This window comes from Camelus bactrianus, chromosome 13 (genome assembly GCF_048773025.1).
Source record: "Camelus bactrianus isolate YW-2024 breed Bactrian camel chromosome 13, ASM4877302v1, whole genome shotgun sequence".
NCBI lineage: Eukaryota > Metazoa > Chordata > Mammalia > Artiodactyla > Camelidae > Camelus > Camelus bactrianus.
The window spans coordinates 45,562,940-45,587,135 of NC_133551.1; the positions used below are offsets into that span (position 1 = coordinate 45,562,940).

At 35.4% G+C, this 24,196-nt stretch overlaps 2 protein-coding genes across 3 annotated transcripts in view; one reads left to right on the plus strand and one right to left on the minus strand.

Moving 5' to 3' along the window:
• STIL (STIL centriolar assembly protein) overlaps window positions 1-24,196 on the plus strand; it is a 129,671-nt gene that overhangs the window by 49,007 nt on the left and 56,468 nt on the right. The window lies entirely within an intron of this gene.
• Window positions 1-24,196, minus strand: part of CMPK1 (cytidine/uridine monophosphate kinase 1) — a 29,924-nt gene that overhangs the window by 5,029 nt on the left and 699 nt on the right. The window contains exon 2 of the mRNA XM_074376526.1: window positions 3,103-3,249. Within this exon, the coding sequence (XP_074232627.1) occupies window positions 3,103-3,249 (147 nt within the window). The remainder of the gene's footprint in view (window positions 1-3,102; window positions 3,250-24,196) is intronic.

Below are 24,196 nucleotides of genomic sequence, written 5' to 3' on the forward strand. Positions count from 1 at the left end.
AAAAAAAGACTTAAAGGAAATAATCTCATGTATTAAATGTACTAACATGGTCGCCTCAAGCTGGTAGAGTTACGGGTATGTACCCCTCCTCCATTTTATATGCATATAATTTTTTTCTGTAGTTTCTAAATTTTCTATAGTAAGCATACATTACTTTCACAAAGTTATAAACAGCAAAAGGAGGAAGGTAAGAATTAACCAGTATCTTTACTCCAGCCACTAGAGACCCTACCTTGCCTTCCCTTTCCTCTTCCTAAGTCATTCTGCTATTGTAGGAAGTATGCTGCTTCTACAGGTACTCAGAGTTTCTGTAGTAATTCAAGTTCAACTACAAAAAGCTTTGCATATATAAAGATTGCTTGCATTCATTATTAGTGTAAGATTTGATACTCTTTTTTTTTTTTAACTAAAGCTAATTTAAACCTAAATGCCACTGGCCACCCCAAAACACAGGTAGCAAAAGGAACAACACATTCAGTACGAGTAGCACGTTTCACTATTCTCTTCCAAAGTCTGAATTTAGGTAGAATGCGGAGATATGTGAACGGGAGATGCACTACCTGTTGTCTCCAAACCCTTACCACTGTCGACCACCATGGGAGAAGCACAGACGCATGACTTTGACAAAATCCAGACGAGCCTCTATTCCAGAGCAAACATCCAGTCCCTCAGTGCTCCAACTGTTCCCTAGTTCCTCAGAACAATGGTTCTCAGGACCCCTAATTCCTTTATCTGAGGGTTATCCTAGCGCCTGGCTTACCTAACATTCACAAAAGCTGCACAGAATACTTTTGGGCCCCTGCTGCAGCACTTCTATCCCAATTACAGTAGTAGAAAATATCTGGAGGTACCTCAATATTCTACTCAATCAGCATACGTTTATTCAAGGCCTATTATCAGGAAACAAGAAGAGCAAGGTCATGTCCCCTGGGGGGCTCCCAGTCCACGGGGTAACAGACATGCGTTAGTAAATGTGCTAAGTTCTACACTGAGGTATGAAAGGATGCTATGATAAAACAAAGAAGTAAGCACAAACTATCTGGGAAACTGCCAGAGAGAGCTTTATCAAAGAGGTGGCAGTGGAGCTGAATCTTAAATAATGAAATGGTAGGCAGACAGGGATCAAGGTACTTGAGACGGTATAAACTGGAAGTATAAGGCTCAGAAGTGAGGTAGCATAACAGCTTTGATGACTCTGAAATAAGTTGGTAGAGGTGAATCTTAGGATGTGTATAGAGAGTGGTAGGAGATATGACCAGAAGCAGGTACAGCCAAAATTAATGAGGAACTTGTCACACCACACTAAAGATTTGGTTTTTACTCTGCAAGCAATACAGGGTCACTTAGAAATTTTAAGCAGTAGAAGAACATGCTTGCATCACTGTTAGAAAAAATCACCTTGACTGCACCATGAAGGATGAATTAGAAGAGGACAAGGATGGATTAATGGCAAAAGACTAATAATGATAAGGTTCTAGCAATAGTCTGAGTAAGGAAAAAAGAGGATCTGAACTAAGATTGTAGTGGTAATAGAGAAAAAAAAACTTAATAGAAGAGGATAAAGGGAAAGCTCACTGAAAGGATCTGCTCACTGAATGGATTTGGGAAAGTGAGGAAGAGGTGGGAAATGTAGGATGGCTCCCAGATTTCTGGCCTGTGCAGCTTGGCAGACGGTAGAACCATTGACCAGGACAGGAAACAAAGGGTGATCACATTTTAGATGATACAGTCAGCCTCTGACATGTTGATTTTGAGACATTTGAGAGACATTCAGAAGGATGCCTAATAGAAATACAAGTCTGGAGCTCAGAAAAAAGAATTGTGCTAGAGCTATAGATCTGGCACCCTTAGCATAGTGAAAGCCTTGGGCATGGCTAAAACCATCCAGCAAGAAATGTATAAAATAAGAGGAGAACCGAGGATGAAACGCTGAGAAGCATCATGGTTTAAGACACTTGCAGAAGAAGAGTTATCAGGGGAGACTTAAGGAACAGCAGTCACTGAAGTAAGAAGAGAATCAAGAGAAATGGTATCACAGAGAACAAAGGAAGAATAAATTTTAAACAGACAATGAGTTAAATGCTACAAGAAAAAAGACTGAAAATATCCCCTAGATTTGATAGAGAAGATTACTGGTAATATCAGCAAGAATAGCTTCAATGAAGATGGAAACACAACCTTATTGCAAAGGGTTGAGAGTAGAAAATGAAAAAGTAAAAAGCACAGACTACTCTTTCACAATGAAGCAAAAAAGTGGAGATGGGGCATTAAATCCAGAGAATAAGAAGAGAAGATTTATTTACTCTCAATGGAAGCAGGTTACTCCAATCTCTGAGACAAAAGGGAAGAATGTGTGTGAATAAGCCACTGTTTGTCTTCCAGTTTCTCTAGTTCCATCCAGAAGCTCATATATTTCTTTTCCATCAGGCTTCAACTATTTCTTGCTGTTCCAACTCTTGCATTTCTCCTTCATGTTTCTTATACGTGAAAATACCTATTTATGACTGTAGTCTTGGGAATCTATAGTGGAGAGTTATGTAAATGCAAGGTATCTGGTTTTAGAACATATTTTAGTTTGATAGCTAGTAGTCTCAGCATTTCACACTGAAGATGGTGATGCATGCACCAGAAAAGGAAACATCAAGACTGAGAGATTGGCAACAATGGGAAGGTCATGGGAGGGAAGGTGGTAGGGTGGTAGGGAGGCAGGGAAGGAGAGAGGGAGGGAGGGAGGGAGGGAGGGAGGAAGGAAGGAAGGAAGGAAGTTTGGAAGGAAACAGAAAAGGGAAAGGAGGGGAAGAAGAGGAGGAGGAAAGGGAAGAGAAAAGGAAGAAGAAATAGAAAAGACTGATGGCCCACACGTTGGGAAGGGTCAAGTGCACATATACAGATATTGAGTTGTAGCTGATCCTAGACTAGGGTAGAGAATGTTTGCTACTGTCCCAATTTCTTCCCATGTGAAAGTGGAATTTCCAGTTCTGCCATTCTCAAACACCATGCTACCCTCCACAAGCAAGAAATTAAATACTCTGATTTTTTTTTCATTATTCAAAGGAAAGGCAGATTTAATTTAATAAAGTGGTTGGCATTAACACTCCTTACCCTCCTTAACAAACTGATGGTTATCTCAACTGGCACAATCTTTCCATCTTTAATGTACTTTTCAATGAGTTCGCCATACTGTGAATCTGGGTTCTTCCTTTCATCACGAAGAAGTTCTCCTGCAGAAAGGTGTGTGTAGCCATATTTCTGAAACACACAGGGAAAAAAAATCAAAATACATTCAACCCAGTGATAGGACTATTGGTTTTTTCCCTTCATGTTAATTTCTATATTCTAATTTTTCTACAGTAAATAAGCTTTGTTTGTATATTAAATAAGTAACAAAGAAAAATTTAAGAGAGACCTCATACAATTCAGTTTGCTTAAAAAAATATCCTTAACCTACATAGGGCATGGTGGCCATAATGTTCATAAATAATGCAATCATTCCCAAATTTATTTAACTATTCAAGGTAATAACAGCTCATCATATTCCTTCACAAACATCAGCAAAGTTTAAATGTTATTAACAATTTTCAAAGAAACATTGAACAAAAACCTATATAATTGAAGGCAAAAAACCAAAAATCTTACCACAGCCAGTTGTACCCATCTTCTGTAAAATCTTTCCTTCCCTTCCTTAAACTCGATCTAAATGGAACTCATCAGCATTTACACAAACCCCATTCTTCGATTTTGTTCCCTTTTTTCAATAAACAGTCCAAGTCCTACCTGTACCACAAAATTAGCTTTCCTGACCACTCTAGAGAGTGAACACATAATCAAACAGTGTCTTAGAATACCACTGTCCCTCCATCAGGACCAGTATCTTCCACTCTCAGAAGTCCATTTCCTACCTCTCTAGTCGCAACCATGAAGGTCTCATCTGTAAAATGGGAATATAGATACTTATTTTATAATTTAGTGGTGATGATTAAGTGAGATAATGTATATAAACTGCCTGCTTAAGAGCCTGACACCTAGTAGGGGATAAAAGCCATCACTTACCTCCTTGCCATCATAAAGATATTTATTTAAATAATCTGGAAGTATTTTCATATTTTATATACATACACCATTTTTACATTATTATATGTGTGTGTGTATATACATATGTATCCACTTTAAAGGCTTTGATAGAAAGACCAACCAAGGGGCTTAAGTGAGATAACAGATATGAATACACTGTGAAAGGTCAGAAGTATAGTATTATTATGATTATGATGATCATTATTATTAAGGATTTACAAATGATGCATTAGGTCAGTATATAGGGTAATAGTTGCGCTGGGTCACATAAGATGTTTGTAGTGTTCTGTCTTTCCCCACGGTTGGAATGAGAAAACAATACAGATCTAGGAGATAATTCTAAATACTGAAAAGCTTCTTCCTCTATGTGAACTTGCATATTCCCTTTTATTAAATCAAAAGAACTACAGAATCTATTTTCAAAATTTTTACTCTCAAATACCAGGATACTGAGAACCATATTCAATGTTCAGTTACAACAATCATCTCATCCCAAATTCTCATCCCTAAATGGGTTTTTATCTTATCCATAGTAAGTGTACAGTAAATATTTGATAACTTAAATTTTATCTTTAAAATTTCAATGCTAAAATTTGAAGCAGCCCACAGTCCCACCTACCTCCTTCTAAAATAGAATGTTTCAATTATACATTTTACAAAAATTAATTCTCAATTAATTACTCAGGCTATAGTGAGTTTTTTCTGTCTCTTTTTTTTTTCGGATCACAGAAGCCAGAAGCCAGACATTCTTTACCCTTTTCTATCTCCAAAAATTGTTGGCTAAACTTGTTCTAGTTTACTAAAGTAAGCTAACAGTAAGGTGGGCAGCAAAGGAAAACAAACTCTAAATAGGCTGACTAAAATTGGCTATAAAGTTTGATGAGAATGAACAAAAACCACAGTATCATTCATGTCTCTCTTAGTCACACAGCCCCTTCCTTTAGAAGTGATCAAAAGTGTATTTAGTTGTTGTAACAGGCTTTTAAAAATACTCCCATTGTTTACAGAAAATGGAAATAAACACAAACTACTTAATTATTTAAACTGTTATTTAAAAATTATTTTCACACCACACCATTTTTAAATGCCTACTTTGAACACCAAGTATAAGCAAACTTTTGAAAGATGGATACAGAAAAGACTATAAAAAATGAGGCGTGACCTACTTTCCCATTTACTATGTACAATTTTCAAAGCGCATTTTGCAACTAGTGTCCACAAAATTTTATAGCAGCTTCATTTCCCACTGCTTACTTTGGCTCCAGCTTGGACGTCTATGCTTGCCGGATGCTCTCATCTGGTTTAGAGATTATAGCGTATGGTAATATTGAGTAAACACAGAGACAAACAGTACTAAACAATGGCAAACGCTCGGTGAAACACCAACAATACCGACTGCTCTGTACAGACTGCCCTGGCTGTACAAACAACAGATACATTTACAAGCTCAGCTAGTAATTTAGAAATTAGTACACAAAATGTTTGTTTCCTGACATTGGAGAGCTCAAATTTGCAAACTTTTACTACATGAAAATGAGTTTTGGCATATCACTTTTTTAAAAGAGACTAGTTGTAAACTATAGAGGTGTACAAATGATATATGTATTTTTTAATTACATATTTTGTCAAAAAGAGAGAAAACAACCTTATCTGAAAAGTCCAAGGAGACAAAGAATTTAAATAAATATAACCATGTCAAACCTACACATGTGTCTTTCTACTTCTTATGCACATTTCATTTTTTAAAATCCTCTATTTACCAGTTACTTTTTTATACTATATTTTTCTTAAGGATTTTGTAGAAGCTTTCCTCTTACCACAGAGTTCCTACAACAAAAAAAGCAACTATCCCTAGTTATTATGGTGTTCTAGTAACAGCTAGATTTTAAAGAGCATGTTTTCAATGCATTCTGCTGTCATTAAGTAGTCACTGATGCAATTTTGAGGTAAGCAAGAATGGGTATTTCCCAGGCTTAAACAAAAGTTTTTCACATTTTCTGAATTTTCCTAGCAATTAAAATCGAGTGGGTCACTAACTACAGTCTTAAGAGCAACATTCAAACCACAGCAGGTTGTAAATACCATAAACTATAATAACTGCAATTACAAGCTACTATTCAACTACAAATAGTTGTTTTCTAGTGACAAATGTATAAAGTCAATTTATTTAGAGTAACCATCTACATTTTTTACTTTCATTTTCTCCCTTAAGAAGTTGAAAAACAACTCAATAATTCTATGAATCACACACTAAGATCTGGAGGGAGAAAAAAAGTGCAGCATTTTCTCAACAAGCACAGAATAGCACTCTGTTATTACAACTAGGCAAATGTTGACAATTTTATGGTATCAAATCTCAAATCATCTTGATCACCTTCTCTCCCTTCTTAGCAATTATCTTTCCTTCTTTCTAAATTTAGGTTATGTGGTTCTATGTGAACAATCAAAACCAAAACAACTGCAAAAAAAAAAAAAAAAAAAAGAGCTTGAGGTACAAATGATGTATAAATGGCAAGTCCTTGGAGGCAGGAAGAGATTCAGTTGCCAGGGACCTCCTCCTGTGAGTGTGGCAGTCTTGGATTACATAGAACACAACACAGATAGAAGATACAAATATATTTTTAAAGCAACTGAGTGAGTTAAAAGTATTGGGTGTCCTTTAAATAGTTGACACACCTATGAAGCATTTAAGACTTAAGTTTACTTTGCATTCCTTATAGGATTAGTGAATCTTAAAAATCTAAATTTTGGTCATGGGCTGACCGTTGACAATGCACCTTCAGCATAGCACCTAGAAACGCTATCCAGAGCCATCCAGACTCAACCAGTTTAGCACTTGTTGCAAACAATAGCTATAGAGCCTGCAGCATCCCAGCAACAGTTCATGTAAGGCCATCATTTATTTCAAAGGCATTTCCAAAAGAACCTTTTCCAATTACTCTGAGATGTCTGATAAGCACTTTCCAGTAACACCATCTGCCAGTCTTGGACCACTTACTTTTCTTTGACTGTAAGAACACTACATAGTGCCCAGATGCTTAAAACTGGGCAACTGTTTAGGGTTCCTTCCAGTTTCACCCACAGAGGGTTAGAAAAAGTTTTTCTTATAATTACCATCACAGAGGGAGAAAGGGAAGGGAAGGGGAGGAGAGGGCAGGGCAGGTGAGGGGGGAAGGGAAGAGAGAGAGAGAAAGGAAGGAAGGAAGGAAGAACGGAAAGAAGAAAGGAATAAAGGAAGGAAGAAAGGGAGGGATGAAGGAAGGAGGGAATGAAGACAGACTAACTCTATCCTGTGGGAGGAAGGCTGAAATTTGACTTAAATTGCTAGTGGATTTTTAATCTCATTTTTAGTCTGCCCTCATTGTATTTCCAAATGTGTACATCGCATATGACCACGTCTATTTAATAGCAAATCTACATAACTATAAACTATGAAAGCTGGTTTATAAACCAAGCTAAATCTTTTAAGCAAAATGCTTTAGCAGACAGACTCCAAATTAACATGAGCATACTTCTTTCTCTAATTAAAGAGTGATATTTTAAAAGCTTACATTCTGCAAAGGAGAAAAGAGGAGGGTATAATCCATTCAACTGCAGACAATTACAGCACTATTTCATTTTCCTCAATGTTTTGCTCTTCAGGTAAGAAAACCTTAATTAAGGCAATACATGTAATTTATTTTCAATCCATTAATATTTATTGAGTGTCTACAAAGTGCCAGGCAATGTGCTAATACATGGGAGATAAATAGGTTATATTCACAAAGGATGCAATAGTGACTTGCATATTTAAAGTGACTAAGCCCTAGTACTAATTAATAAAGTCAATTCTTCATATTTGCATTAACTTTTCTTAAGAAATTCAGTCTTTACGAGCAGTGTCTGCTTGGGGAAGAAGTTGATTCTTCAGAGGCAGTGGCAGGAAGGCAGAACAATAAATAAAACTTATAAAAAGGGTGAGTTAGAAGCCATGAAACAGACTGTTTCCTCATTTGTGTAGGCCTCAATATCCCTCTAACATTTTGCAGATGGCCTCTCAGAAAATTTGAGGACTCTGGCATCTGATTTACAAACCAAATGGCCCCTATAGCAACTGTGAATTGGAATTTTCACACTCCAATTTCATTCCGGTTGGTCATTTCCAGTATTTTTATTTCTTCTAATTCAACTCTGCCATTCTGAATCAATCTGCATTCTCTATATTAGAAAGGGATGGAAAAAAGTCAAAGATGGAGACGAGGCCCAGAAACCTGCAGGGATTCCAGGAGCTCACAGGCAGTAATTTGAAAATTCCCAATATTAATGGACAGGCACAGAGGTCTTGTTCATCTTAAGAAACACTTATCTGATCTTGTTAATTAAATGATCAATTCTTCTAGTCACTGCAGAGCCTACAAGCAACACACTCATACCAGTACAACACAAAGACTGTTGCAGGTGGTCTAAGAGTCTAGAATTCAGTTAATTCAGTTCCTGTGAGAACACTCAGAGGTTATACATCAAACCACTCAGATGAGGCCCTAGCCCTCTGTCACCTTAAGGGAAGAGAGGTTTCTTAAACACTAAAAAGGCCCAACTGTACTTGTTTCTTATTTTTTTAAAAAGGTAAATAACATTAAAGTGTGAATATCATTTACCCAGGGAATACCAAAAGTAAGAAAGTCACCCTAAGATCTGTAACTACCTGAGAATGCAATTTGTAAAGAGCCTCACCACCAAATAATAGCTTAGGTTCTCTTTAAGAACTAGAATTTATTATTATTATTTTTTTAATTTGGGGGGGAGGTGATTAGGTTTATTTATTTATTTTTGGAGATACTGGGGATTGAACCCAGGACCTTGTGCGTGCCAGGCATGCATTCTACCACTGAGCTACACCCTCCCCCTTAGAATTTATTTGGATTTACCAATCAACACTAGAGAAAAATGCACAAAGGATACCAAACTCTGAATTCAATCATATGTGCAACATAACATTTGAGGATCTGCAACATTATCAAACAAACGAAGAATTGCACTTAGACAAACACACAGAATTCAGCAAGGATCACAAGAACGTAAGAACTTGCATGAAGCCACATACTCAGAACACTGAACTAGAAGTTGAGACAAGGTTTCATAACTAAACTCTGTCACAACCCAGTATGACTCTAGGAAATATATTTAACCTTTCTTAGACCTCAGTTTCGTCATCTGTAAAAATAGAAATAATACCTATACTACACTACAGTATCAGCTACAGCCAAGAATCATTAACTGTTAAAATTAGAAGCATCTCCTAAAAAACAAACTCCTAAAAAACGTGGTCTATGCTACTAGATTCAAGCATGAGAGCACTGAGACTAACTCATATAGGTTATTCCTGGAGTAAAGTCCAAAATAATCAGTGGCTAAACTGCAAATTACATACCAATAAAGGAGGAAAGTCAACGAATAAATATAGAACAAAGAAAGTATGATACATGAAAATGCAATTCACTATGCAGATAGCCTCACACATACAGGCTCCAAAAATTGGCATCAGAGATGCATGTGAGTACATTAAAAAATTTATGAGAACCAACAAGAATTTATTTATTCTTGCTTACTAGCTTCTCATAAACAAACAGATCAATGGCTTTCCAACCAACTAGCAACAACTAATTAGAAAACATACATTTTAAAAGATCTTATTCAAGTCAATTATACCTCAATTTAAAAAATCCTATTCAAAACAGCAAATAAATTAAATTTACAGATAAACCTAAAACTAATACGTATGAATTATATGAACAAACTAGAAACACCTAAAATCAACTTCATAAAAAGGCAAAATTCTGTGTTCCTGGATTGAAATTTTCAATACTGTAAATATTTAAATTTTCCACAAATTAATCTATAAATTGACTGCAACCTCAATCAAAATTCGACTGGGATTATTTATTTTTTAATGAAACTTGATGAGTTGATTCTCAAGTTTATCAGAAAAAGTAAATGTGAGAGAATGGCCAAAATTGAAAATGATGTTAACAACTACAAATAGGAACCTGTCCTACCAAGTGGCATAAAATAGAATAAAGCTAGAGTAATGAACACAGTGTGATACTGGTATAGAAATAGACAAATGATACAACGAAACTCAAAAGAGTCCAGAAACAGGCCCAAATATAAATGGGAATTCAATAAGCGATGGAGTCATCATCAAAAATCAGTGGGAAAAAGATGAATGATTTAATAAATGATACTATGCAACTGGCTATCCATCTGGGAAAAAAATTAAATTAGACTCTTGCATCATACCATATGCAAAACTAAATTCCAGGTAAACTAAAGTTCTAAAACAACACAATACAAGAAAAAAATACTAGGATAGTACCAGAGGAAAATAATCTTGAGACAGAGAAAGATATTCCAAAACAAGGACTAAAACAGCTAAGATTTATGTTTTAAATAATAAAAACTTCTGAACAAAGAAAGAGATCATAAATATTATCAAATGCAAGCAAAAGCCTGGGAGAAAATATTTTCACCATACAAAGGTGATGGAGTAATATACACTGTATACAAAGAGACCTACTAACAATAAAGGAAAAAACTCAATACAAAAACGGACAAAGGATAAGAACAAACAATTCAGAAAAAAGAAAAAAAGAACAGATGCTTAACCTCACTGATAATCATGAAAATGCAAATTAAAACAATGTATCTCATTTTTCACACACCAGTCTCCTTAAAATAAAAAGACATATCTGTCTATGGCAGAGGAAGATGAGGGGTTGGGGGAAACCAGCATCCTCATCATTTGTGGGAGTGTAAACTGGTTCAGCCTTTTTAGAGGGCAATTTGGCAGAGTCTATCAAAATTTTAAGTTTGCATAGCCTCTGGCTAAGTAATCCCACTTTGGAAGTTGTGCTTCTGAAATAATTGCGCATGTGCACAAAGACACGTGTATGTGAATGTTTATGTCAGCATCATTTGTAAACAGAAAATCTAAATGTCCACCAACATATGAATGGCTAAATAGATTACTGTATATATTATGAATGGAGTAGAGCTACCTGCTATCCAAGATACACTGTTAAGCAAAAAATGCAAGGCACAAATAATAGGCAAGGTTTCTGGGCATGCATTATTTTTGTGTATAAATACATCAAAAAAAGACCAGAAAAACCTCACACAAAAAAGTTGGTAAGTGATTACATAAGAAGAGTAAGTAGGCTAAGGTTGATTAAGGAGAACTTTCACCTTTTATTTTATGTACTTTCAAATTGTTTGAACTTCAATGTACATGTACACACATAAACACTTTAAAGTTTTAATTTAAAAAAAGCATATGCCCTATTCACACAACTCTAAGTGGCAAATACCACAAAGTAAGAGTAATGATATAAACGTTTTATTAATATCAAATCCTAAGAGAACAGCAAAATGAACAGCCTCACATTAGGGATAAAAATCCCTTTATAAAAACATCATCTGATTTCAAGAAAAAAGAGAAACAGTACCTGCATAATCACCAACTTACTTAAAATTTAAAACTAAATCACTGTAGAGAATAGCAGCAAAAATCAATTCAAATGTTTGGATAAAAATTTCTCTGGAAAGTGATCCATCCTTTAAACAAAGGAGAAACAAAAGTATAATATAGCAACACAGAAACACACTTGCATTGGCATGAAGTCAAGAGTTATAGAAGGAGACAGAAAACAGTCCAGTTTTATAGCCTAGAAACAGATGGAAATTTAGAGACACATTCAGTTGAGAGGATCCAAAAGGCACAGCAGCAAAAGTTTAAAAGGAAACATATTTCAGTGAAGCCCTACTCTAGACCCTAGAGTTCAAAACTATAAGCAAGATGTTCTGGAAATGACACATCCGTGCCGTGGCAGATAATGTACCCACACTACTTCTAGCCTCCAGAATGACCCTTTGGAGCACTTTCAGAACTTAACTGTGCCAACCTCTCTCAACAGACTTTTTTAAAAAAGAGAAAATTAATCTCGCTTAGTCAACAAAGGATCATCTTCATTTTTAGTCCATCAACCTGTGCTAACAGCAGAAAGTGTGAGCTAAATTAATATTTGGCTTTAAAAAGTAGTACATGATTTTAAATTTGGGGGTATAAAATTTATCTTCATGATTACAAGACTTTGCTCAATCTAAAATTAAAGTCAGTCTAAGAATATACATTTTCGATGGGATAGCCATCAAATCCTAGCCCAGAGTAGGATTTAATGTTGACCACAGAGAGCTGTACCCACTTATGCAATGTAGAGTAGAATATAAGGACTCCTGGTTCTTGACTGGAGCCTAACTTCTTCATACAAAGGAAATGTCCTAAAAAGTGGAAAGCTTATGGGAAATTTTTATGAAAACTTTCTTTCCTGCCATGACTACACAAAAGGAAGAATGCTGGAAACCATTTTGTACCAAAAATAGATTAAAAAATCTTAAAACTCAGTAATAAGAAGACAAATAACCCAATTTTAAAAATTGCAAGAGACAATTTTTAAAATGCAATATTCTGGGGCCAAAAAAAAGGACAAAGGATCCAAACAGACATTTCTCCAAAGAAGATAAACAAATGGCCACTAAGTAGGGGAAAGTTGCTCAACATCATGAGTCATCAGGGAAATGCAAACCAAAATCATAATGAGATACCACTTCACACCCATTAGAATGGCTCTTAAAAAAATGGATAAGAAGTTTTTCCAGTATGTAGAGAAATTAGAACCCTCATACCCTGCAGGTGGGAATAGAAAATGGTGCAGCCACTTTAGAAAAGGCAGTTGTTTTAAAGGTTAAACATAAAATATTTACATATCATATATCTGATAAGGGCTTAATATCTAGAATATATAAAGAACTCCTAGAATGCAACAACAAAAAGACAACTCAATTTAAAAATGGGCCTGTATACATGATGACTATAGCTAACACTGCTGAATGTACAAGATGGTTGTTAAGAGAGTAAGTCCTATGACTTCTCATCACAAGGAGAAATTTTTTTTATTTTCTTTTTTACTTTGTTTTCTTTTTATTGCATCTATACGAGAAGATGGATGTTAGGTGAATCTACTGGGTAATCATTTCACAGTATACACAAACCATCATGCTATACGCCTTAATCTTGTACAGTGATGTATGTCAATTATTTCTCAATAAAACTGGGGGGGAATTGATTCAGAATGCATGAATGAACAAATAAATAAATAAACATGGGTCAAAAATTTGTTTGCATAGACATTTCTCCAAAGAAGACATACACATAGCCAAGGAGTACATGAAAGATGCTCACAGCATTAGTCATTAGAGAAACGCAAATCAAAACCACAGTAAGATACCACTCCATACCCTTAGGTCGGTTATAATTAAACAAACAGAAAATGGTAAGTGTTGATGAGGATAAAGAAACCCTCACACATCACTGGTACGAATGTAAAATGGTACAACTGCTGTGGAAAAAGATTTGGTGGTTCCTCTACAAGTTAAACAGAATTATCTTATGACTGAGCAATTCCACTCCTAGCTATATACCCAAAAGGCTCACTCAAACTGATGCCTGTTATGCCAATGTTCACTGCAGCATTATTCACAATAGTCAAAAGGTGGAAGCAGCCCACACTCAACATGTGATGGGGTAAGCAAAGTGTAATATATACATACAATGAAACATTATTCAGCCATAAAAAGGAATGAAGTTCTGATACATGCAAACATGGATGAAACTTGAAAACATTATGCTAATTGAAATAAGCCATATATAAAAGGACAAATAACATGTGATTCCACTTATATTAAGTATCTAAAACAGGCAAATTCATAGAGGCACAAAGTAGATCAGAGGTTACCAGGGGCTGGGGGAAAGGAAGAATGGGAAATTATTGCTTAATAGTACAGAATTTCCATTGGCAGTGATGAAAAAGTTTAGAAATAGTGGTAATGGTTGCACAACATTATGAATGCAATTAATGCCACTGAACTGTACACTTAAAATGGTTAAAATGGCAAATTCATGATATACTTTACCACAATTAAAAGAAAACCTAATAATGTAATAAACCAAAACCACTAAACTGTACACCTTAAATGGATGAGTTGTATGGTATGGGAATTATACCACAAACTTATTTTTTTAAAAACACAGAATACAATTTCTGAAAAATCAGAAACAATAAAATTTTCAAAACAGGAAATCAATTAATTAATGTATTTATCTATAGATTATATGGTAAAAGTGTATTTATTAACATGATAATATGTTTGCGATATTGTAAGTGAAAAGCAGGTCTCCAGAGTATAAGCCTACTAAAAAAAATGTCTGGAAGGCTATGTCCTAAAATATTGATTAGTGGTGGTTTTCTCTGGATGGTAAGATTACCAGTAATTTTTATACTCTTCTTTTTACTTACTTTTATTTTCTAATTTTTCTATAACATACACATACTACTTGTATGTATGCACATTTTAAATAACAGGATGGTTAAAGAATAAATACAGTATTAGCTTATGATACTTATCTATCATTAGGTCATTAGCTCCATTTGGCGTCTAGTAACCTATTGTCAATACAAAGAGCATTCACACTGTAAACTTAACCTTAACTCCACTTGCCTTTTCCAGGATTTTAAAATCTAAGTTAACTCCAAACATTTTCTCCAAGTAGAAAGATCTTTCATATTCAACAGACACTAAAATACCATCCTAGGTTTTTAAAAATCTGTAAACTGATTAGTGTGGATAATCATTTCCTTATGCTGTAATGAACAATGGAATATAATGCTCCCCAAAACTTTTATCCAAACTACTCTTTGAACTCTTTACTGTAGATCTTTTCTAAAATAATGTTACCCTTTACACACTTACTGAGTGCCATGTACTGTGCTGAACACTTTAGAAGCATTATGCTATTTCATCTTTGTAACAACCCAGTGAAGTTGGCATTATTATCATTCTTTACAAATGAAGATACAAAATCAGAAAAGTTAAGCAATAGAGCCATAGGTGGTAGACTGAGATTCAAACCTACAACTGACTTCACGAAGTCTACAGTCTTTCTAATACTATGCTATATTGTAACTTGGCCTTTTCTTAAATATTTTAATTGAAACAATTCATACATAACAATTGTTCTATTTTGAAAAGCTATTCCTTTTTCTTTCTTTACACATTCTTTGTCACCACTCTGAAGTTCTCTGTAAACATGAAATGCAGTGGGAATTTATTAAATAACTTTCTTGGTGCTCCCATTCATACAGCATAGAATGGCAAAGAAGGTACACATACTCATAGCGACTGGATAATTTCCCTCTTGAATTTGACTATGTAGGTTACATACTATCTAACAGTGAAGTCTCGGGATACAGATCTGTTTTACGGTTGGCAAGACCACCTAATCCATACACCTCATTTTACAAAAGGGAAAATTGAGATAAACTGACTTGCCAGTTAGCAGAGAGGAAACTGGCACTTGAATCCAGGTCTCCTGATTTTCGGTGACTATTATTCCATGGTCGGCCTCTGAGATAATTCCTAGGGGACAGACGTGGAGATGCAGAGTCTTGCTGTCAAGCTATTATGGCTTTTGCATAACAAAATCTGGTAGTAGAAGTTAAAAAAGGAGACTCAAAGTTGATGGACTTTATCATTTTGTTGTATCCTAGCATGGAGGTGAGATCAGAAACTTCAACCACACAGAGCCAGGCATATCTCACCCAACATTCAGCAAGATTCAGACCATCTTTGCCTTTCTCCACTTCTGACACCATTACCACTTCCACTCTCCACTTGCCTCACCCAATAATCACTAAATATGTAGCAAATTAAAATCTCCAATTTAAAAACCTAAATTAACCATCAAGTCAATTCCCAATTATGTAATAAAACATCTTCTGGATTGTCTCTCTACTTCTCTGAGACACCAGAATAGAAATTCATGTTATTATCTACCTAAATCATATTTAATTATACAGGTAAGTCTAATAGGTTAAATTAAACACATAACACTTTCCAATGGCAAACATCAATGACTGATACATAATGGAAGTTTCAAACAGAGAGTGAACAAGGAAGCAGTTTTTTGTGGAGCCCCAGATTAGAAATATTTAATTGCTTATTGGTATAGGATATAATCTAATGTGAAAAACCCAATTTATGGGTCTTCTGGAGATGACTGATGGAAACCAAGCATGGAACACATGTTTTTTGGGACCCAGTCTCTCAAAGTGAAAGCTTCTGAGAATGGTAGGTCATAACCGGGGCTTCTTCCTTTACCACAGTGCTGTTTTGTTAGCTTTGTTCACCAGGCAGCATAAAACTGTCGGCAAACAATACGTCCAGGCACACCTGTTCTCTATTAAGTTCTAAATACTCTTATCATATGTTTAGTCTGTAAAAATGTTCTTAATTTGTCATGTTAAAGCAACTGAAATGTTAGAGTAAATACATTTTCATATGGCGACTGGGCTAAAAGTATTAGTTTTAAGGGTAACAAGAGTCAGTGTGATCAGGCTCACATGACACAAAGAGTAAGACAGTTATCCCCTGGCTCCACCCTTTCTCTCTTACCTGGTCTAAAAGTCCACTACTAGAGCAGTTTCTCTGAAATGCTCTGAATTTCAATTCAGACAGACAACTTTAAGCTAAAATATGGTACTCCTCTATGACTTTCAGAGGTCTTCAGTGATTGCAATCCTCTCTTATTAGCATCTTAACTAGAACGCGTTTAGATTAATTGATTACCGTCATTGAAATTTCAGCCCAAAGGGTGTAAATCAAGCAAATTTCAATGGGAGTAAGGATAAGGGGAAGAACCGATACTGAAGAGGGGTTTTGAGCTGGGCAGACTTAGGTAGAGGCATCTAATTTTGATGGGGGTGGAATATATATGTACATTCAGAGAAACCCCTCCTAACACAGCACACCCATGTAGTTGAGTTTATATATAATTTTATTATTGCACTTTTTATGCTTGACTGAGCTGGCCAAAAAATTTGAAAAGTAACTAAGATTTAGATAAATCGAGAAAGCACAAATCCAAAGGAGTGAGAGCGCTGGAGTTGTGGCTGCCCTGGGGACTTTCCCCACTCCCAAATCACAGGGGCTACAGCCTGGGATTTCATGGGCCACAGATTGGGGAAAGGAGACAAAGACTGAGGCCTAAATAGGATTGGAGGTCAGATCAATGAGCTCTGCATAAAGTCAGGACCCCTGAAGGAAGACACCATCAGTGCTTGAACTAGGGAAAAAAAGAACCTATCATGCAGAGAAAACAGCACAAACGCCTAACCACAAGCCCATAGTGATGAAAGAAACTTCTAAAGGATATACTTAAAGAAGGAAAATGATCTCAGGAGATCTAAGGTGCAAAAATAAATGATTAGTAAAGAAACTGGTATGTATGTAAGTCACTCTACACAAACATTACATCTTTGTTGTAAAACATTAACATATCATTTGTTGGGATTTTAAAAAGTCAATAGAGAATTAAAATCCTAAAAAACAGAAGAGGATAGAAAAAAGAGTTAAGTGTCCTAAGGTATTTGTATTCTTTGGGGCGGGGGGAGAGTAAAAACATTAATATTAGACTTAAGTTAATAATAAGTGTGCTTAAAATTTCTAGGGTAACCATGAAAAACAGATTGAATAGCTTCCAAAGTAGGAAGGAATAAGTCAGAAGAGGAAAAAAATCTCAAGCAAGTCAAAAGAAGGTGGAGGTGGGGTTGGGGAGAGGGTAGGTAAAATTAACACAGAAAAAGTAAGATGATTATGACGATGATAATATAAATTAATGGTTAACATTTATATAGGATTTCTTGTGCCAGGCACTATGCTAAGTATTTTACATCCATTAGCTCATTTAATCCTCACAGCATCCCTCTGAAGTTGAGACTACATATTATTATTCCCTCTTTACAGATGAGGAAACTGAGCCATAGAGAGATTAAATCTTAGCTAAGGTCTCAAACATACAGTTGGTGTTAGGGTGAGATTTAAACTCGGTCTGACTCTGGAGTCTAAACTCTACATATTGCCTAATAGACAATACACAGGTATGACACTTTGACATTTGTTCGTGTCCTTTCAAACCAACTTTTCTCCTGTCTAATGACTAGGAATGCCAACCAAAGTGTAGCTACTTACGCTGCTCAAGACATTTCCTTCATTGATTATTTATGGATAAGCACAGAATAGGCAAGGTACTAATACATACAAAGTACCTGGTATAAATTTGGCACCATGCCAGACATTTTATTACATGGGTTCTTTCGGTTAATCCTCATAATCACCTTGTAAAATAGATTAATAGCCCAAATCTTCAGTGGAGGAAACTAAAGAGTCAAAATTTAAATAACCCACTACAGGGCAGAAACCTAGGTCTGACTGGCTTCAAAATCTACTTAACAAATGTTTATTTAGCATCAATTTATGCCAGACGTGCCAAACACTAAAGACATGAAAGTAAATTTAGAAATCTATAGTTCTCAACCTTTTGGAGCTTATGGTCTAGTTGGGCAGACAATCCAATAATCATAATAATAAAAGTGAACTACAAACTGATAATTATTATAAAGGTCAACAGAATTACAAACTGATAGACGCTATGAAGTGCTCTGAGAGCATATAATAGAGAAATCTGACATTGTCAAAAAATGTGAGGGCCAGTTTCACTAAAGGAATAACATTTTAAGCTCACAGTTCCCAAACTGTATGCCAAAGTGCCCAGGAGCCCTGGAGCCAATTCATAAGAATGTCCTGGGTTTACATTTTTAAGGTTGATACTTGATATCTATTGGATATCATGTGAACTATCAGCTCAGGGTGGTTCACAATTTCAACTTTCAATCATGGCACATTCTTTTCAAAGACATAGCTCTGTGATGCTCACTTTTTTATGGGTAGTTGCTGTGATAAAAATAAGTACCACATGAAAATTAATGTGGAAAATGAAATGAGGATGGAAGTTTCTAATCTGATTCCAAGGTATGAGAAACTGTGCAGTGCCCAACAGGCATTTACATCCCATAAGTAAATAACCGTAGTCACTCTAGAATGAAATAAAGTTGCTACATTTTCCTTTTAACTTATTTGTATTATTTCTTCAAACAACTACTAAATTGTTTGAAAATATTTATTAAGTATTGTTTGGATCTAATTACTTAATACACGTAACTATTAGATACTTATTTTGGACTAAGGTGTTTGTGAAAAAAATTACTGAGACACTAAGGGTACCATGAACTGAGAATGTTTGGGAAACTCTATATTAAGCTAAGCTAAGATCTGAAGGATGAGTAGGTATTTCAAATACCGTGCAGTAGAATGAGCAGGAACAAAAGACAAGGTCCCCACCCTTGGAGACATTACAATCTAGTCATTACAAAAGATAAACAGTTTTAAAACAATTCAATGTTAAACTTTAAAATTTGGAAAAATCTTTCATATCTTTTCTCATGAAATTCTAATAAGAATATGTTTATCTCCACTCTAAATTGAGAACCCCCAGAAGCCAGTATCCTCCCACACAGATACAGCACAGTTTGCATTTAGGAAGTGTTTTCTGGGTCAGTCTCACTTATGTCGGTTTACTCTCCTTAGGCTTTTCTCAGAACTGAAACCTCCAATTACCCTTTGCAAGGGTAACTCTGCCTTAAGTGTTCTCTACTCCTCCACATCTCCTGGCAGCTTATTTCTACTGTCCTTCAAAACTGAACTCATATATGTCACTACCCTCCAGAAAGCCTTCTCCTTCCCTGATCCACTGGACTGTAATTTAAATGTCCCTTATCTAAATTGTCTATTTGGTATATTTCTATCATAGGACTTATCCCTCTGTCCTGTAGTAGTCACTGATTAACTTCTATGCCTCCCGACTCTGTAAACTTTCGACATCAGGGTCTGCACCTTATCCACTCAGTAACTATCACAGTGACTCCAAGCTCTCAAAAAATGTTCTCTGAATAAATGACAAGTACAGGGAAATTTTTTTAAGTCTAATTATGCAATTTTACTTTAATGGACTTCCTGGGGAATATGAGGAATTTACTCAGAAAAACTTTGAAAAGGAGATTTACAAATTTGCAAAAATTAAAATGACTGACAATCATCCAGTGCTAGTAAAAAAAATCATTCAACTGCTGATAGAAATGTAATTAAGTTTACTGTTTTTGAAAAGTAATTTGCAATTGATTATCAATTAAAATTTAAAATCCACATATCCTCTAACTCAGGAATTCCACTTTTACAAAACTTTCTTACAAAAATAAAAGCATCCATATGCAATGTTATATTTAGAGGTAGTTAATTGAAGCACTGTTTGTAATAGCAAAATAATTCCTGGAAACTATCTGAATGTCTGTCAACAGAAGGAAATGGTACAACCATTCTATGGTAATATCCACATTACGGAATATTCTGCAGCTACTAATAAAAATGAGTTAAGTATGTGTAGAGACCTGAGAGGATAGCCATGATATACTCAGTAAAAAATAGACTAATCCCATCTCGAGATAAAAAAGATAAATACATGCATTTTCACTTGTAAGAATATTGAGAAAGTGTTAGTACCAGATAGTTAATACTGGTGACCTCAGGATCAGAGGAGATTTAACTTTTCCCAACAAGTATTAATTACTTTTGTAACTTAAAATGAAAAGGAAAAAAAAAATGAAGCCATTTTCAAAAGTAAGTAGAGTATAAATCTCAACATACTCTCCTCTCTTCCAGATTCTTAACAATGACAACAAAATCCATTGCAACTATCTTTAATGAAAGGATGATGCTTCAGGACAGTCAAGGATTCTGTGGACTCTCTTTTACAGATAATTTAAGCTTTATTTAAAACAAACAAACAAAAACCCTATCTCTTATTATATCTTATCCTGCCAAAAGGAGAAAGGCCTATTCTTAAACAAGCTTAATGTCCAATGGCTCTTCCTACGTAGTTTCTTCTATGAGTGGTAGTCTTTTTAAGGCATTTGTGATCAGGAGCTTGAAATTTTTAGAATGCTCAGAAGATTTTTAAACGTATAACATTTATGCACTGAGGGTAACCTGAAGTGTTACATGAGAAATCTTAGTAAGACAGAACTAGGTCTTATTCAAACACTTCTGGTCCTCAAATTGGGAGCAGTAACCACTACTTGGGTGCCCCCTGGGGTCCAACTTTTGAATTTTTTACATCTTCAGGACAAACTGGTGTCCTGTTTAAATATTTATTCCAAGAATACTTATTAAGCACCCCTTATGTGCCAGACACAATGTTCAACACTGGAGACGACACAAATATAAATAAAATGAAGTTCTGATTTCTACATGCTTAGAGTCAGTATCACCCAAAAGCTTCTAATCATAGCAGGTAGGATACAAAGTATGTTACCCACACAGGCCCTGGAGGAAGTTATGACACGGAAGATGATAAAAACACTTTCTGGGCGCTACAGAAAACAATTTGGCATAGATATAAGCTTTAGCATAATTTGCTTATGTAAGCAAAATGCTTACTATCTTTAAAAGAGAGTAGGTTTAAATATTTCAAGTAACACATGCAAAACTGTGGTTGTTATTTTCAGACAAGTTTAGATTATAGCACCATAATTTTCTCTAGGCCAAAACAATACAAATAAAGCTTAATTTTAAAAATTCAAAAATGACCCGGTATCCCCATCATGATTTTTTTAGTAACAAGTTATTTTACAATAATAACTCCACTCTGAGCACTTAACTCTAATAAACTATTGCACTGATTTAGAAAATCGCTAGTTTTCAAAAAAAAAAAAATTGAGTACGAGCACACATATTTAAAGACAATTAGTTAGAAAATAAAACAAAACCAAAAAAGATAGGTTCAAATAAATAGGCAAAAGTCAACCTCAAAGCTTCCCTCAATCCTTTCCTTACAGTTCAGAATACTTTTCAGAAGTTACTGTATCAGATTTACCTTTCCTTTCTCAAGATCTAGGAAAGCAAACAGCAGAGGCAGAATTTGCCAACATAAAAAGAAACAAACAAACAAAGAAGGACCAGCTTCCTCTGGTCACACCCTCAATCCATAACTGCAATGTCCCAGGACATTATAGGGCCAGATACTCTTTAAGGCTCTTTAGCAGGGGCCCAAAGATGTACTTCTAGCAGTTGAGCTGGGAAATCAATGTAATTTCCCAAAGAAACAATTCTATTTCAGCCACATTTCAGGTACCCTGTGAGCTAAATTAACAAGCGGCATGGCAGTCAGGGAATTTAACCTTGATTTATATGACTTTTCCCCTATAGAAAAATTTAGTTCCAAAATTACAATCTTTTGGGATTCAGCTTACATTTGCCAGTATAACAAAACTTGAGTCAAAATGCAAGAGACTCACAAAGGCAAAAACAAAAAAACCTCTGACTTAACTGACCATAGACATTCCATTGTTTAGTTTATTTAGTCTGCTAGGGAATAGCAATTGCTAAATTACAAACTATTTGGAATTTATAGTTATCAATTTAACAATGTTTATGGCAATTGGAATCAAAAGCAAGTATTTTCATGAAAGGTAACAGTTTAAACCAGCTTAAGCTCATATAATTGTTGAAATCTTAAAGAATAATATAATACATTATAGAACATATCTCATCATGGAAATCTCATAATTGATAATTAACAGGTTTAAAATATTATCAGCCATTACTGAACAAAGTAAAGAATAAATACTAGTTACAGAACATGTAGATTATTTTTAACCCAGTAGAGTAATATGGGTATTATTAGTTTGGGTGTGGACATTTAAAATCACATTATGATTCAGAAACAAAATAGTTAAATACATTCAAATACATCAATCATAAACCAAATTTTAAAAAGTAATACTACAGTGTACTTCAAAGTAAAAATAACCAATCTCATAAATTATGAACAGGAAGAACAGAAGAAAAAATTATTTGCATCTATGTATACCAGATATTTTACATTTACCATTCACAAATACCATAATAGATAGGTATTATTTCTCCCTTTATACAGAGGAGCTCAAGGGAAAAGTAACAACTTCTCCAGGACTAAATAAAGAGAGAGAAAATGGAACAGGTAGGGTTTGAACCCATATCTGTCTGACTCTGAAGTCTTTTCTCCTTTCCTTGTCATGCTATTTACATGTAAGAGTTATTTCATACATACAACAAAGACGTGAAATCCTCCAATTGTTACTTGTCTTTTAAAAAGTAAAAAACAAAAACAAAAACAAAAAAAAAACCAACAAAAATAAGGAGAAAAATATTTATGTATTTTTAGTTTAATTAGTTCCACTTACAGTCCTAAAAATGATCAGCAATTATAAATACAACTGTAGAACACATAATGAAATAGATGTTACCATCTGACTTTTTTTGGATGCTCTTTAGAGAATATAGGACAGGAGTGGATTGTGTGAACCTGGGAGAGGAGTCAAAGCCCAAAGCTAATAAAAGCTGTATCCTGGAACAGAGGAGGGAACTATTTTAGAAATTATAGGTCAAAACTTTGTTTGGTCACCGAGTTTCACAAAAATTCTTTGGTGTTTTACAGCACCATTGGTCACTTTCAATGTTTCTAGGTATCTTCTGTTATCCTTCTCTCCTAAACATTCCCTAGGCTCTCCAATTAGCCTTGCACCCACTGTGGCTAACCACGTTATCTGTTCGAAAATTGCTAACAGAATAGAATTCGTAACTATCGCGCTTTGAGAAAAAAAAATTATTTTAGAGTTGGGAAGCTTTTCCCATTGAGTTTAAATCTGTGTGCACAGCCCCTTCTTACATTCTAGAGCGGGCAACTGAGACTCGGAGAGAGGAAGTGACTTGGCCATGGACTAAGTGTGAGCTGGCAGCCGGGCCAGAGGTTAAAGTTTTATCTCATACTCCACGGCTTTTCCACACAGACCCAGGCTGCACCTCAGGGTTGGTCTTGGCACTGATTGGCACAGAAAGTGCTACAAGCAGATCGCAGAATACCTAAAGTAACGCCCTGTCGGCCGGGAGTCCTTTCTAGGGTAAAGACTGGTTGGTTAACCAACGGTTCTGAGTTTAGAAGGCGTGGGGGAAGGGGCGGAGCGGGAAAACCGGTCTCCCTTTCAGGCAGCGGGAGATGCACACGGCCTCTAACCCAAATCGACGTTCCTGCTGCTCCCACCCA